The 15648-nt window shown below is 47.8% G+C and overlaps 1 protein-coding gene and 1 pseudogene across 1 annotated transcript; both read right to left on the reverse strand.

The window, feature by feature from the left end:
* Positions 1 to 1888: 1888 nt before the first annotated feature.
* SLC45A1 (solute carrier family 45 member 1) lies at positions 1889 to 13172 on the reverse strand. The gene is made up of 9 exons (XM_066637441.1): positions 13146 to 13172; positions 12271 to 12691; positions 11123 to 11215; positions 9260 to 9484; positions 6961 to 7700; positions 5790 to 5943; positions 4441 to 4617; positions 3842 to 4047; positions 1889 to 2155 (listed from the first exon to the last, which is right to left on the reverse strand). The coding sequence occupies exons 1-9, from the start codon at positions 13170 to 13172 to the stop codon at positions 1889 to 1891; spliced, it is 2310 nt and encodes a 769-aa protein (XP_066493538.1).
* Positions 13173 to 15527: 2355 nt separating this feature from the next.
* Positions 15528 to 15641, reverse strand: LOC136660865 (5S ribosomal RNA; annotated as a pseudogene).
* Positions 15642 to 15648: the final 7 nt, after the last annotated feature.

A 15648-nucleotide genomic window follows, 5' to 3' on the forward strand; every position in this document is an offset into this window, starting at 1 on the left:
TATGTCAGAATGCCAGATGCAGGGGAGGGCACCAGGGTGCACGTCTCTTGCTGTCTTGTGTGCTCCCTGAGGCATTTGGTGGGCTGTTGTGAGATACAGGAAGCTGGACTAGATGGGCCTATGGCCTGATCCAGTGGGGCTGTTCTTATGTTCTTATATATGCATTCATTTAAAGTATTTATATCTCACCTTTCCCCTTCCCATCATGAGGATCTCCAGGTGGCCTGCTTGTATCAATCTTTTGCCCCTTTCCCTTCCCCACCGTCCAGCAGGCCAACTAATTTATCTGGCAGGTTTCCTGCTTCTAACATATTTGGAGAAGCTTTTATTAAACCCATTTCTGCCCAGCCTGCAGGTGTACACACTGGATCCCTGTTGCATATACGCAACAGAAATGGACAGAATTGGACAGAAATGGCTTAAAAGGAATAATAAAAGCTTCTTCAAATACTGTATGTTAGAAGCAGGAAACCTGCTAGGGAAACAGTTGGCCCGCTGGATGGTGGGGCAGGGAAAGGGGTGGTAAAAGGGAGATTGTGGAGAAATTAAATGAGTACCACTGCCCAAACAGCCCCTCCTGACTAAAGAATTAACAGGCCAGTCCTAATTTGTACTGGAAAGGCAGCCAAGAGGTAGGCTGGTAGGCCAGCACAAGGTGGGTGCCGGCTGGAGTGCAACTGGGAGTATGTGGATGTTTTTCACCCCATGTCACATCCCCCCCCTACTCAGTTGAGCTACTTAGATCCACACAAGTGAATTGACTGCCACAAATTCGAGCAGCCTGATGTAGTGCTGGGCTGGCTGAGAGAGGGGTTGGGATTTGTCCTACAGTGCTGCAGCCGGTCCCACCCACTTCCCAAGACAGATCTGCCCAGCATCCCACCCTCCTCCACCCACAAACGCCCCGCTGCCTCCTTTCCACCCCTTTGCCACCTTTTCCCACCCCCCACACTGACCTGCCTGGGCCATCGCAAACTTACCCCCTCCAGGTGGGGATCTGGCCTAGCTGGCTCAAGAGTACTTGTGAATGTGCTTGACAGCATGTTCTTGACACTCTTGGGCTGGAGCAGGGGAGCTGAGCAGGCAGACAGAGCAAGACAGCTGGCAGCCCCCCCCCCCCCAGCCCTGATGTTACCGGTCTGTACCAGACCCCTCCTTTGGTAATGCTTGAGTCACTCACAGATATGTACTGAGCCAGTGTTTGCTTTACCTATTTCCAGATTGTTGCTATTCTTTTGATTTATGGAAGGTATCTTCATCACTGAGCCACTGAGCCACCTAGAACTTATTCCTGATTCAATATCCTCTCTCCTAGGGAGAGCAAAACACTCTGTGGCATTAAACACTCATTTCGGTTTGGTTTGTTTCATTCCTTGCCTTTAACCAGCCCATTAGAGCATTTGCTCCCTTATAGTGCCTTGATGTAACTCTTTCAACAACCTCAAAGTAAATGAGTCTTATTATACCCATACTGCAGATGGGGAAGACTGAGGCTGAGCAGGGAGCAGCTGGTTTTAAGGTCACCTCATGAATTCCTGGAAGGGGAGGCTCAAGTCCGGAAATTCCTGAGTCACCACGCATCTCTTAGCCATTGAGCTGCAACAGCTGTTTAAAAGTGGAGCTGAGGTCATGCCTCTGTTGAAAAGCCGTTCCTCTACACTACACACTACAAATGGGGTATGTTCAAAGTTCATGGACCATGTTCTACAATTCTTCCAGGTATCTTTCCCTGTGCAAACCATTTGTTTCAAAGACTCCAAAGCAGCCACTCTGCATGTTTGATAATAATTTTTTTTTAATTCAATTCAAATCTCTGTGCTCATTCCCCTTTCACCATCTCGTCTGCTGCATTGTGGGGTAGGACCTCTCTTCTCCTTGCGCCCTGACATCATGCGCTCAGCATCAACGGCTGCCGCTCCTCGGCCAGTTCCTCAGCCGGCGAGATCTCGTAAACGACACAGAGGGACGAATACAAGCAGCCGACGAAAGACACCACGCTAGAGAAGTACATCACCCCATTGGCGCTGCCCACCACGGCTGTTAATGGCCCCATCACTATGGAGACCAGGATCTGAGCAAGGAAATACTGGCAGCTCAGGAGGGAAATATCCACCCCCATCCCTCTCTTGGTGCCGTCCTCCGTCGATCCTGCAAACTGTTTGGAGAGAGGGAGAGAAAAGCCTTCATATGGCAAAGCTTTTGCAAGGCATGTTTGTGGCCTGCAAACCGTCAAACACGGACAGTCTCAGGGGGTTGGAGTGGGAAGACCTTTGGCTTCTCCTTTGATTGCTTTGCCAGAGCCAGTGTAAAAAGGATGGCTTGCAGAGGTGGGGCCAGTATCACAGTGGTGGGTTGTGGAGGCAGAGCCAGTTTCAAAATGGTGGTTTGTGAAGGCAGAGCCAGTTGCAAAAGGGTGACTGGGGAGTTGGAGGCAATCGCAAAATGATGGCTTGGGGAGGCAGAGCAAGTTTCATAATAGAGGTTTGTGGTATATTTACAAAGGACTGTAGCCTTAATAAAGCAGACGCTCTATAGTGTCACTGCTGAAACAGAGACGCCTGCGTTGGCTCGGTCATGTCGTGAGAATGGATGATGGCCGGATCCCAAAGGATCTCCTCTATGGAGAACTCGTGCAAGGAAAGCGCCCTACAGGTAGACCACAGCTGCGATACAAGGACATCTGCAAGAGGGATCTGAAGGCCTTAGGAGTGGACCTCAACAAGTGGGAAACCCTGGCCTCTGAGCGGCCCACTTGGAGGCAGGCTGTGCAGCATGGCCTTTCCCAGTTTGAAGAGACACTTGGCCAACAGACTGAGGCAAAGAAGGAAGGCCCATAGCCAGGGAGACAGACCAGGGACAGACTGCACTTGCTCCCAGTGTGGAAGGGATTGTCACTCCCGAATTGGCCTTTTTAGCCACACTAGACGCTGTTCCAGAACCACCTTTCAGAGCGCGATACCAGAGTCTTTCGAGACTGAAGGTTGCCAACAACTATATAGTGTCAGCTTCCCCACCAGGCAGCTCTTGGGAAAGATAGTGGTCTAGATCAGTGGTTCTCACACATTTTGCACTGGGACCCACTCTTTAGAATGAGAATCTGTCAGGACCCACCGGAAGTGATGTCATCACCGAAAGTGACATCATCTAGCAGGAAAATTTTTAACAATCCTAGGCTTCAATCCTACCCACACTTACCCGGGAATAAGTCCCATTGGCTATCATTGTTAAAAGCATATACATAATAGCTTATTAGAAGTACAGGTCTGTAACATTTCCTCAGATGCAGTCGCATACCATGGTAGCATCAAGCCTAATATATTAAAAATAAAATATTGAAATGAATGGGGACCCACCTGAAATTGGCTCATGACCCACCTAGTGAGTCCTGACCCACTGTTTGAGAAACACTGGTCTAGATACTAGGATATACCCCTAGGCAAATTTCCCAGTTGGCCTCTTCTTGGCTCAAGTCCTTTGAAAAATATTTCAAAAGGCAGCACCTGAGTGCTCCTGTTGATGATGTCATCCCTTAGTGAAGTCCCAGTGCTCTGCTCCACCCCTATGCTGCTGTGGCTGCAACTTAGTTGTTAGTATTTTTATATTTCTCCTCTATGTAAGTTTTTTTCCCTAAGGAATAGATAAACATGTGGTACTCTGTTCATGCTCAGAGGCACTCTGTCCTTAACCTGAGCTTTAAAAACCACTTCCCACCAGAACGGAAAGACACTCCTCAAGTGCTCCGAGTTCCATCAGGGAAATGCACTCTGCACGTCCTCTAAGCCACTCAGTCTGAGATGCCTGGAGCAACAAAAGAATCTGCTGGGTTATTACCAGTACCTACCTTTTTATTTTGGTAATAGTCACACAGCAGGGAATATGGAAGCGTGCAGAGCGTTGAAAATAAAATACCGTAACTGATGCAGAGTGATAAAATGACGTAAATATTCCTAGACAGTGTAGCTAGGCCAGTGCCGAGTCCAAAGGCAAGATATGCTATGAAATATAGTGTGCGGATGCTGAAGTATTCCTCTAGTTTTTCTAGTGAGGCTGTAAAGCAGAACAAAGAGAAGAGAGTGAATTTCCAGGCAGTGCAATTCCTCACTCTTTAAGTTGTCCCCTGCCCTCCTGTTCACACTGTCGGGGTCTGAAAAGGAAGAAGGGGAAGCGTGGAAGAGAATAGAGTGGTGAGTTAGAGTGCCCACCACTAAGTTTAGCCCATCTGTCACTGACACTCTAGGCCAGTACTCTTCTTCTCCTCTTCTGCTCCACTTCCCTCTTTCTGAATTCTCCTCATTTTCTGAATGAGCAAAGCAGGTGCGCCAACGGTTAACAGGAAGCAATATTTGGTGCACCACTGCAGGTGCTGGTAGGCCTTGGGCCAGCCCTGTCTTCAGCTAAGAGGCAGAATGTGGGGGCTTGAAGTTCTGAGAGCTTTAGTACCTGAATAGAAGGCCGCACTGAACGCATAAATACACATCCCCCAGCAGCCCATGGTCACGCCAGCGTTGTACTTCTGATATTCCTCTGAATCATGAGGCGCTTTGGGGTCCCCTTGAAACACCACTTCCCCCATGAAGTCCGTGTAGAACAGGAGCATCCCTTCAAACGAGAGCCAACCTGGGGGGGGGGGCAGAATCAGACAGAGAGGAGAGCATGATTTGGAAGCTCTGAAATTAAGGGCACAATCCTAACCAGGTCTACTCAGAAGTAAGTCCTATTTTGTTCAATGGGGCTTACTCTCAGGAAAGTGTGGTTAGGATTGCAGCCTAAGAGGCGGCTATGCAGGACCCACGCTCTGTGGGGAACCAGGCTACAAAACAGAGATCCCCTCAACTTGCAGGGTCTGAAGCTGCCATAAACTGAGTCAGACCAGAGACAGACCCTTGATCCATCATGCTCAGTATGGTCTGACTCCAGGTACCTGCCTCAGGAACCTGCAAGACTCAGGTTTGCCCTGACAAAGAGTCTTCTCGGACTTTAGACAAACATGTTTATTTCAGTGCAAGATTTGTGAACTGTGCCTGGTAAAGTGGATAGTGATTCACAAAGCTTTGAGTGCGATCAGTTGGTTGAAGATGCTACACGATTCCCTGCTGTATTTTTCCTCTTCAGGTGGTATACAGGTGAACAAGAGAGCCAGGATGGTGTAGTGGTTTGGGAGGTGGACTTAGACCTGGATGATCCAGGTTCAAATCTCCCCACAGCGGCAAAGCTTCCTGGGTGACCTTGGGCCAGTCACTTTCTCTCAGCCTCACCTACCTCACAGGGTTGTTGTGAGGACAAGGAGGAGGGGAGGAGCAGCTGTGTAAACCACTCTGAGCACTTTGGAGGAAGGGCGGTATAAAAATGTGAATAAATAAATAAATAATAAACAAAAGGCTGGGGTTGGGGAGCGGGAAGAAGTCCCATCTCTCAATACAGCGGTTGATGCTTTGATGTAATTAATTATGCAATTACATTTGTTGATGGAAAGGATTTATATGCTGCTTTCCCACAAAAATGTTCACAAAATGCTTTATGCTTCAAAATGAATGAAAACAGTCCCCTTTCCCAGAGAGGTTCAAGATGCACCAGCAAACAGCCACTGGACGCTAGATTGGGCCAAATGGGGACAGCCGCTCTCCCATTGCTAAGCATAAAAGAACCTCCACTTTCAAAGGTGCCTCTGAACCCACTTAGTAGGGGCAAGTGTTGGAACTTGTCCACCGTACCCACAGTCCAACAGCCATGGGGCTTTTCTGAAGTTCTGGGCCCCAGGTCATCCCGGCAGCCAATCATGCAGCATTTACCTAGGAAGTGATTGATGCAGAGGTTGCGGAGAGGCTTGGGCATGTGACAGATGGTCGAACACAGGAGCTTCATGGAGAGAGACTGCTCCGAGAGTTCGTTGGAGCCGTTCAGTTCACTCTCGTACTTCACCCCATTCAGCAAAATGTTTGCCACCTGCCCCGAAAACAGCATCCGAAAATCAGAAAGAAAAAAGAACCAGCAAACAACATGGAGTTGTGTGTTGCCTTTGGTGGCATCGAAGGCCCAAGTAGCCAGCCAGCAAGTCTCCTGGCTGCAGGGCCACCAATCCTGCTACCAATGAAGGGCAAACAGGGTGCAACCAAGATCTTCTAGTATCCAAGGCAGGACAGGAAGTGCTACTGCTGCCACTCTCCACGACTGCACTCTCTTCCTGTTCCTCCTGCCATACTCCTTGGATTCAAAAAGGAAGTGGGGAGCAGTGCAGAAGTGGGGCTGCGGAGAAGAGGTGTGTGTTGGGATAAAATGTCTCTTTGGAGACAGTCTAGGCCATCGATCTCTTCTCCTCCACACTTCTTTTGCTATACCCTCCCTTTTTGGAGACATTTAAGGCCACCACTCTCCTCTCTTCCACACATCCTCTTCTGACCCACTCCCCTCTTCCTTTTCAAATTCAGGGAGCAGAAGGAGGAGAAGCAGCAGAGGTGGGCGCTCCCTGTCAATTTGCCATGAAGTACACAGATGATTCAATGGATCACATGCTCCGTCTGCCATTGCATGACTCATGACATGATTCCTAACAAAGCATATGGTGAAATAGAATCTTTCACATTACCATTCCAGCAAAGAAAGAACTCGTACTCTTGAACAAACATGACTTAGAAACAATTTGCAATAAAATAATAAGAAAATTATTATTATTATTATTAGTCCAAACTACATGAAACACAGTATCCCACAGTATCCCACCCCTTTCCTGCTGGCCCCACCCATTTCCAACAAGGCTCCACCCCTATTTCTGGGCCCCCATCTCTGGTACCAACTTCCCCAACTTCTCAAGGGTTGACACACTTGTGACTTCAGCAAGCCCTGCTTTGTAACAACACTCGGAATTCTCAGCATTTAGGATGCAACTAGTTTGGAAACTGCCAGGATATTAGCAGAGAACATTTCCATTTGACAAACATCGCTCCCTCCATGTCCTTCGCTCACCTGTTGGCTAAAGGTGACATTCCTCCTTCTACTGCTTTCCGGAATGTTCCCTGTGATGATATCCGGGATGGCCAAAGTCTGAGGCCTTTTCAGGATTCCCGATGACCGTGGCTTTATTGCATCCAACGATCCCACCCTCAGGCGCTCTCCTTCTGGCCCAGGGGTCCCAACACTCTCTCCGGCCTCTAAGGTTCCATTTTCATGGAGGTAAAAGCCCTCTGGAGCTCTGGGAAAGCTCACACTGATGGCTTGCCTGGGCAAGCTGGCTGGGATGGCCAGGTAGCCATCATGTCCACCCGTAAAGCAATCTATGAGCACACTGTCAATGTTGGAGGTCCCAAACGAGGATGCAAACTCGCTAAGTCCCGTCAACGAATTGTCCCGGCTGATGAAGCTGCCATATTTGGGTGTGAGGGGGCTGAGAGGGGAAATGGGGCTGGTGAAACTTGCATATAAGTGGACCGCGTTCTGAGGGGCCGGGTTCTCATTGGTGCAGTCCTCGAAGAGAAGGGGAGGTGAGGGGGGCAGCGGCAGGCTGGGACTTTTCATCACTTTCTTCTTCCCGCTAAAAGACTGTAAGGGCCTCTCTGGAATGCTGACCAAAGTCAAGATTGTCGCGACCGTCAATGCAATTGAGGTAAAGATGTAGATGACACGAAGCTGGCCTCCCACAGCCCTACCAAATCCTGTTCGGTCCCAATGAATTCCTCCAACGATGTACCCAAAGCCACCTCCAAGACCTGTCAGGAGAAGAGCAGATGTGACTTTCCCTTCCATTCGGACAGAAAGCCCATTCCTCAAGAGCCAGCACCCAGTCATAATGATACTGAACATGATCTTTGCAAGGACATCTGCAAGAGGGATCTGAAGGCCTTAGGAGTGGACCTCAACAAGTGGGAAACCCTGACCTCTGAGCGGCCCGCTTGGAGGCAGGCTGTGCAGCATGGCCTTTCCCAGTTTGAAGAGACACTTGGCCAACAGTCTGAGGCAAAGAAGGAAGGCCCATAGCCAGGGAGACAGACTAGGGACAGACTGCACTTGCTCCCAGTGTGGAAGGGATTGTCACTCCCAAATTGGCCTTTTCAGCCACACTAGACGCTATTCCAGAACCACCATTCAGAGCGCGATACCATAGTCTTTCGAGACTGAAGGTTGCCAACAGAGCACGCAAAGAGCTTACAACAACCTTGTAAGGTAAGGCTGTATTTTTCTGTCCATATTACTGATAGGAGGACTGAGGCTGAATGGACAGGACTTGTCTAAGGCTACCTGGTCTGTTCATAGCATCACAGAATTGGAGGGGACTTTGGACAACAGGGTTGGCCTAAGCCTTCTCCAATGCTCTCACTCAGCATTCTCCTCTCCTTTGACCTGCATTTCCTCTTCCTTTCTGTCCTTCTCTTCCTTTTCCAATCCAAACAGTAGAAGGAGGAGTAGTGGAGACAGGTAGGCAGGCAGAGATGGGTGCCTCTCACCAACTTGCTGCCTTGAAACTCAATCCTGAGCTCTGTAGTGCCAGTGGTATGAAGGTACTGGTGGTGCTGGGTACCGGAAACATGCCTTAAAGCAAGGCTACGGCACCCGGAGAGGAGGGATTGCTGGCACTGGACTTCACCAGTCAGTACCGAGCCAGTACTGCACCACTTGGAAGTCTGACTGGCACTTCAGCAGTGCTGACCAGCAGTAAGTAGTATCAAGGCATGGGGGAGAGGCAGGGAGTGGTGAAATGGGGTAAGGAGAGGGAGGGGCAGGGGGAGGAACTGGGTTGGGAAGGAGCCTGAACTCTGTGCGGGCTGGAAGGTGGTTTCCCCTGGACGGCTTCCCCGGGCCTCAGAATGGCTTAACAGGCATAAAAATGTCACTTCTGGTTTCCCTAGGGAAACCGAAACTAGTGCTTTTTTCACTTCTATGGGCCATTCTGAAGCCCGCATGGGCAGATGCTCTGATTGCCTTTGGAGGGTTCAGGTGGGACCTAGTCTGGCCCAACACAGGTCCAGGGGTCCCACATTGAGTCACATCCACAGATGTAAAACCTGCAGATAAACAGCTTCCACCTGTAATATCCATATTACAATTTCCATATTTTCTCTTCTGTCATTTAGCAATTCCTAAGAGAGAAAAAAGTGCTTATTTTTGGCCATGACCTGCTTAATGACATCACTTCCGGCCCTCAGCAGGCAGCACGGACGCTATAAACCAAATAAATGTTTGACCTGCTATATGAAACAGTTTTGACACCCTTGCTCTAAAATCAAGACATAAATGCTGAGTCATCTTTTCATCAAAGCAAGAAGCTCACCAGCTAGCAAGGCATGAATGTTGAGCCCACGGTCCTGATCCGATGGGCCGCAAACGTCCATCATATAGGCGTGGCTGGGGTTGTCGGCAGAGTCTGCACAGAAGTCCATGAGGATGACCCCACAGACAGTGAGCACAATTCCCCATTTGTGGTTGCCGGCCGTATCTGTCAAAGCGCTTCCGATATCCCTGCCATTCAGCATCAGCGAGAGCCCCAACAGTGCCCCTGGGGTGCAGGAATGAATTCAGAAAAAATCAGTGTGAAATTTAAAAAAAGAAGAGAAAAAGGAATGTGTTCACACTCGTATCTTAAGACTAGTTTATTACTAGGAGTGCAATCAGTGTAGAGACAATCATCCCTTTAATTGCACTGATTACACACTTATTTTTTTTTTCTTTTGCAGGAAGGAGAACAAAATGTCTATCTATTGAAGAGGATGTGCAAGTGACTGCACTGGCTCTGAGCCACTTTCCAGCGAGCTGGGAGTCAAGTCAAGTATGTTTCACTCTCCTGAACCTGGGCCTTCTACACGACAATCAAAATTTAACTGCGGATAGATCTGTCCTCCATAAATGTGTCTCATCCCCTTTCACCGCATCTAGTGGCAGTGAATTCCACAGATCAACTGTGCATCGTGGGAGCGTATGAATTTGGTTTATTCATTTTAAAACATTGGCGTCCCACATTTGGACAACGAAAGAATTCCTAACAATTCCTATTTAAAAACAGTAAGTACAGCTCCCAAAAAGACAGAAATAACAGACAGTCTCTCTGTTTTGCCAGTCAGTTTCCTAGAAAGATAGCTAATCCTAGTGTTGTGTGAGAGAGGAGGGAAAACTACTTTCTGCCCTCTTTCTACACACACACAGTGCATAATTTTATAAATCCCCTCACACTATCACCTTTTCTCTAAACTCAGAAGCCCCAAGTTCCATCATCCCTACATCTTGTAGCGATGAATTCCACAGGCTACGTATGCACTGGGTGAAGTAACACTTTTTCTCTGTCCTAAATCTCATGTTAGTTTCATTGGATGACCCCAAGGTACTGTGAGAGAGGGAGAAAAGCTCACTCTCCACACTGAGTTAGTCTGTGGAACTCCTTGCTAGAAGATGCGGTGATGGCATCTGGCCTGGATGCCTTTAAAAGGGGATTGGACAAATTTCTGGAGGAAAAGTCCATCAGGGGTTACAAACCATGATATGTATGTACAATTGTAACTCCTGATTTTAGAAGTGGGTTATCTCAGAATGCCAGATGCAAGGGAAGGCACCAGGAGGCAGGTCTCCTTGTCTTGTGTGCTCCCTGACATATTTGGTGGGCCACTGTGAGATATAGGAAACCGGACTAGATGGGCCTATGTCCTGATCCAGCAGGGCTGTTCTTATATTCTTATGAGCATAATTTTTTAAGTCCCAATCATGGCTTCCATGTGATCACCTTTTCCCCCACATCTCTGAAGCCCCAAATGTTGTCACTTTTTCCCATAAGGAAGATGCTCCAGCCAATTATTTTAGTTACCCTCTTTTGTACCTTTCATCTTTTTTTGAGATGTGGTGATCAGGACTGTACCAGATAGTCCAGATGTGGCCATACCAAATTTGCATAAGGGCATAATAATATAACCTGTTTTGTTTTCATTCCCTTTCGTAATGACCTTGGTGTGGAATTTGCCCTTTTCAAATTGTGCACTGGGTCACAATTGACCCAGTGGCTGTGCACTGGGTCAGTATTTTCATTGAGAAATGGCATCGCTGGAATGAATGACCCACAAGAGCAAAGCTTAAAACCAAATTGTGAACAACTTTGGTTGAAAATTGGTATAGAAGTATTCTTAACAACAATAATAATATTAATAATAACCGATAGCCAGGACCAGGATGAAGGGTCTTCTCCTGCCAAAAGGTGAGCTGCACCTGTCACTCCAGGCCCCCAGCAAAGGCTGTAGCAGGAAACCTGAAAGGACAGAACCATTGACGTTCAAAGCATCATCAGTCCCAGTCCTGCTGAAGAAGGTTTGGAGTAAGATAGCAAGATAAAACATGTCCCTAACACCTGAATTGAAGTACATAAACCTGGTTCTGAGCTGTACTAGTTCTGATGGGTGGTGGCCCACATGATGGAATCTCCTTCAATTAAAAAAAAACTCATTGCACATAGAAAGCTAGCACATCAGGGAGCAGGTGACGCTGGAATCCTTCTCCTTGACATGCTGGTTTTCTTTGGATTTTGTTTATGCAGATGATCCTTTAAACACACAGGGCTTGGCCTGTGGTCTGAAAACACATGAGATCAATGAGACTGAGGTCAGACAAGAGAAGGGATATTCCAGGCAGACTGGATTATATATACAAATTAAGTTGCTAGAAATAGCAGGAGCTTAATCTGAAGAAGCAAAAGGACATCAATCACTCCTTTGATTTTTTTTTTCTTTCAAAACAGATGAAGCCTTTTGTGGGGGGAGAGGGAAAGCTAAAATAGACAGGGAAACAGACCAAGGTGGTCACTCAAGAGGAGAGCCAGTGGAAGACCATCACACCATTCTCTGCTGTCACCTTCCTCTGCCATTTGCACTATTTTTGCACCTCCACCACTGTTTACTGTATTTCAAAAGAAAGAAGGGACTGGATTGCTGGTTGGGGGGGGAACAGTGTGGTGGACTAGAGCGTCTCCTGGAAGACACTCTTGTCTACCCCTCTCCTCCATATTTTCTCTTCTGCTCTGTCCTCCTCCTTTTCCAATGCAACATGAAGAAGAACAGAGTGCCAAGTCAGGTGGTGGTGGACAGCAACAGCAGAAGGGCAGGTGAGGGTGCAGTGTCAGTCAGGGCATAGAGGTGCAGGATTGGCACCCGAGGGTCATATTACAAGTTTATGCAGTGCCGCCCATGTCATAATTTTTCCACCAAACCTGGAGAAACGAGGCTTGGGCACTGGCGGAAGCTCCACCAATTTCAAGCAAATAGCATCCCCCAGATCGAGACTGCCGTGCCCCTCCTCGGAGCGACTTACCCAGAATTGGGCTGATAAACCAGACCATTCCATACAGCTGGTCAGGCAGCCCCATCTGAAGCAGGACGGGGGTCACATAGGCCGTCTCCATCGCATAACTGAATTCAATCCCAAAGAGGATGCAGCCATTGAACAACAGTTCGAGGAAGGACCTTTGTGGGTGGATTTCACCAAAGTGGATCAGGTCGATGGGGCAGGGGGTGTTTGGAGGAGGGGGAGGGGACGGCCGAATGTGTTTCCTCCTCTTCGGATGCCTTTTGAAGTTGTTGGCACGATGGCTGATGTGGCGGGTGACGGAACCGGCATACCCGGTCACCTGCGACCTCCACAATTCCTGAGAAGAGAGAGTGGGGAAGAGCACATCGCCCGAAGGGGTCGCCATGTTGGGGGGAATTATGGTGGCTCTTCCTGCAGGGACAAACTGGCAAGAAAGGAACAATTATTTTGAGAACTGGGAACCTAAGACAGAAACTACACATGTGTCAGCAGGGGTGTCCCAAGGTCTCCCAGCTCCTGAAGGCGAGGGGGGGGGCAAATGCCACCAGTCTCCTCACTTGGCAGTGCACTGGGAGGTGTGAGCAGCTACCATGAGTTCTCCCCCCCCCCCACACACACACACACTCAAAGGGGAACAGAGTGGACATATGGAGGAGATGAGAGTGGTGGCTAGAATGTCCCCTGAGAGACACAGTAGAAGTATGGAGGAGAGTAGAGCAATGGGCTAGAGCAGTGGTTCCCACACATTTAGCAGCAGGACCCACTTTTTAGAATGAGAATCTGTCAGGATCCACCGGGAGTGATGTCATGACTGGAAGTGACATCATCGAGCAGGAAAACTTTTAACAATCCTAGGCTGCAATCCTATCCACACTTACCCAGGAGTAAATCCCATTGACTATCATGGTTAAAAGAATAAACATTTTGGCTAGTGGATTTTTCCGTATACTTGCATAATGTGGAAAGGTGTTTTTTTGTTGTTGTTGTTAAAAACACATAAAAACACAAAACAAATAAAAACAAAAAACACAAAATATCTTGGTGTTTAACATATTTTCCATAAATTAAAATAGATTACTTTTCCAGTCAGAAATAAAACTGTGACGCATCTGCTGACGATATCTTATCCATATCACCTACCTAGTACACTTTTAAAGTGTTTAAAATTAACAAAAAACAAGACCTTGGGATAAAAACACATAACACCGCTTTCTGCCGTTTTCATTTTTTTTCAAATCATGAAATCTGCAAAAAAAAAAATAAAACCATTTTCAAACACCCCTACTAGTGGGAAATAATGGGGATGGCAACCAAGTCTAAACACAAAATTCATTTATTTTCAGCTACACCTTATACACAGAGTCTGAAGGTAATTTAATACAATACTTTGAATAATTTTGTACATTTTGTGCAACCCATCGCACGAGGCCAGGTCTGGGATCTTCCATTTGTGGTGTCATGTCAGGGCTCAGAAAAGTTACATATTTTGGAATACTTTGGGTATCCCTGCAGCTTTATAGGCAAAAAGGGTGGAGACTGGTTTAATTTTTAAAAAGAAAAGAAAGGTGAAAATTCCAGGGAGAGACTGGGAGGTGATGGTGGAGTTCTGGGGCCCCACCTTGCTCAGGCTATTGAGTGATGGGGAGTCTGATTGGTCATTCTGATCCTAGAGAAATTCTCAGTCACCGTCATTCTGTAAGGCGCAGGTCCACCACACACGCACACACTTCCTCTCTTTCCCAGCCCCAAAAGGCTTGTCACTCCAATCTCTAATGCTTCTCGGTCAGAGCTAAAACCACAGAGCCTGGAGCCACTTTTGCCATCCCTGTCTCCCTCCCAGCTAGAAGGCCCAGTGGTACCCAGGGCGGCTGCATCTCCTCTCCCAGAAAACAGCCATGATGCCACAAGACAGGGTGTTACCTGTATCAGGACAGATGGTGGGGCATCCTTGTGTTCTTTGCTGCTCAACAAGGCTTGCTGGCTTCCCCCCTTGGATTCACTCTCCGGCTATGCAGTTCCCCTGCGCTGGCGTGTCTCACCCCCCCCCCCCCCAGCAGCCAACTGGGGAGGAGAGTTGGGTGATGTCACTCTGCATCTTGCCCTCCTTCCTCCCAGGCTCTGCAGAGATGCATCCGCCTTTTCTCCATCTCTCCACCAGCCAGCTTTAAAGCGGTAGGCAGGTGGCTGTGATGCTGCAGCAGCATAGGAGGAAGGAATTCCTTGCAAGCAAATGGCATCGGCACTCCCTGCCCTCCCTCCATGCATCATGTCTCCACATCTCACCAGGGAAGCTGCAGGGTCCTCTGGGGAGGATCCGGGCACAGGTATGCCTTAACAGCAGGGAAGATGTTTTGCTGGGAGTGGATGCTGAAGTCTTTGCTGTTCGAGTTGGGTCTGCTTCCACAGGGGTACCCCACTGGTCAAAGGCCCATTGCTCACCCCCCCCTGGCCAGATCAACCTTGAAATACCACATTGGTGGCACCCACCCAATATGCCATTATTGGGGTGCACAGCTGATCCAGGGACAGGTTTTGCTTCAAAACCCCCAGTACTAGAGCCCAAGATTTGAACTGCTTCACCTCGCCCTTTGCAAACAGGCTGGGTTTGTGCCTGTTTTAGGGGTCTGGATTCAACATTCATCCCAGCTGAGACTCTTCTCAACTGGGAAAGCTGCACCAGGGCATGGATGAGGGTGAGATGGGTAAATGTGAAGTCAAGTCATTAATAGGATTTGCTGGCCCCCCGTGATCAAAGAGGAGACAAAGGACTCTTCGTTCTTCCCCCAAATCACTCCTGTGATTTTTATAGTAACAATAATGCTATTAGATTGTTAATATTGTATGAATTATTATATGGTATTAGTATAACATTAACGTTCATTGATTTATTATTCTATTCCATTCTATTCTCTCTTAAATATTATATATAATATGTAATATAATATTATATATAATAAGAATATTAATTAAAATTATTATAAATAATATTATTGTATTAATAGTTGTCAACACTCGAATCACAATACCAAAAGACTTGGGAAAGCACAGGAACATCCTAGGGGTTGAAATCATGACACACCAACTACGGAAAGCAGCCTTACCTGGAAAAGCACACATTTCACGAAAATATTGGCGAATATCCCAGGTCCCTTGGAAGATCCTGATATTCAACAGGCCAAATCCAACCCCTAACATCTGGGGGGGGGGGTGTGCATTGTCATATTGGTTGGCAACCTTCAGTCTCGAAAGACTATGGTATAAGCCTACAGCACCCGGTATTCCCAGGCAGTCTCCCATCCAAGTACTAACCAGGCCTGACCCTGCTTAGCTTCCAAGATCAGATGAGATCGGGCATGTGCAGGGTAACAGTTGTCATACATT

Source organism: Tiliqua scincoides, chromosome 9 (assembly GCF_035046505.1).
Source record: "Tiliqua scincoides isolate rTilSci1 chromosome 9, rTilSci1.hap2, whole genome shotgun sequence".
Classification (NCBI taxonomy): Eukaryota; Metazoa; Chordata; class Lepidosauria; order Squamata; family Scincidae; genus Tiliqua; species Tiliqua scincoides.

Coding starts and splice junctions, on each gene's coding strand:
- SLC45A1 (XM_066637441.1), bottom strand. CDS start 13,172: ATGATAGTCAATGGGATTTACTCCTGG. Junction 7,701..9,259: donor CATTCATGCCTTGCTAGCTG/GTGAGCTTCTTG, acceptor TTCTCCTGACAG/GTCTTGGAGGTGGCTTTGGG. Junction 5,944..6,960: donor ATGTCACCTTTAGCCAACAG/GTGAGCGAAGGA, acceptor TTTTCGGGGCAG/GTGGCAAACATTTTGCTGAA.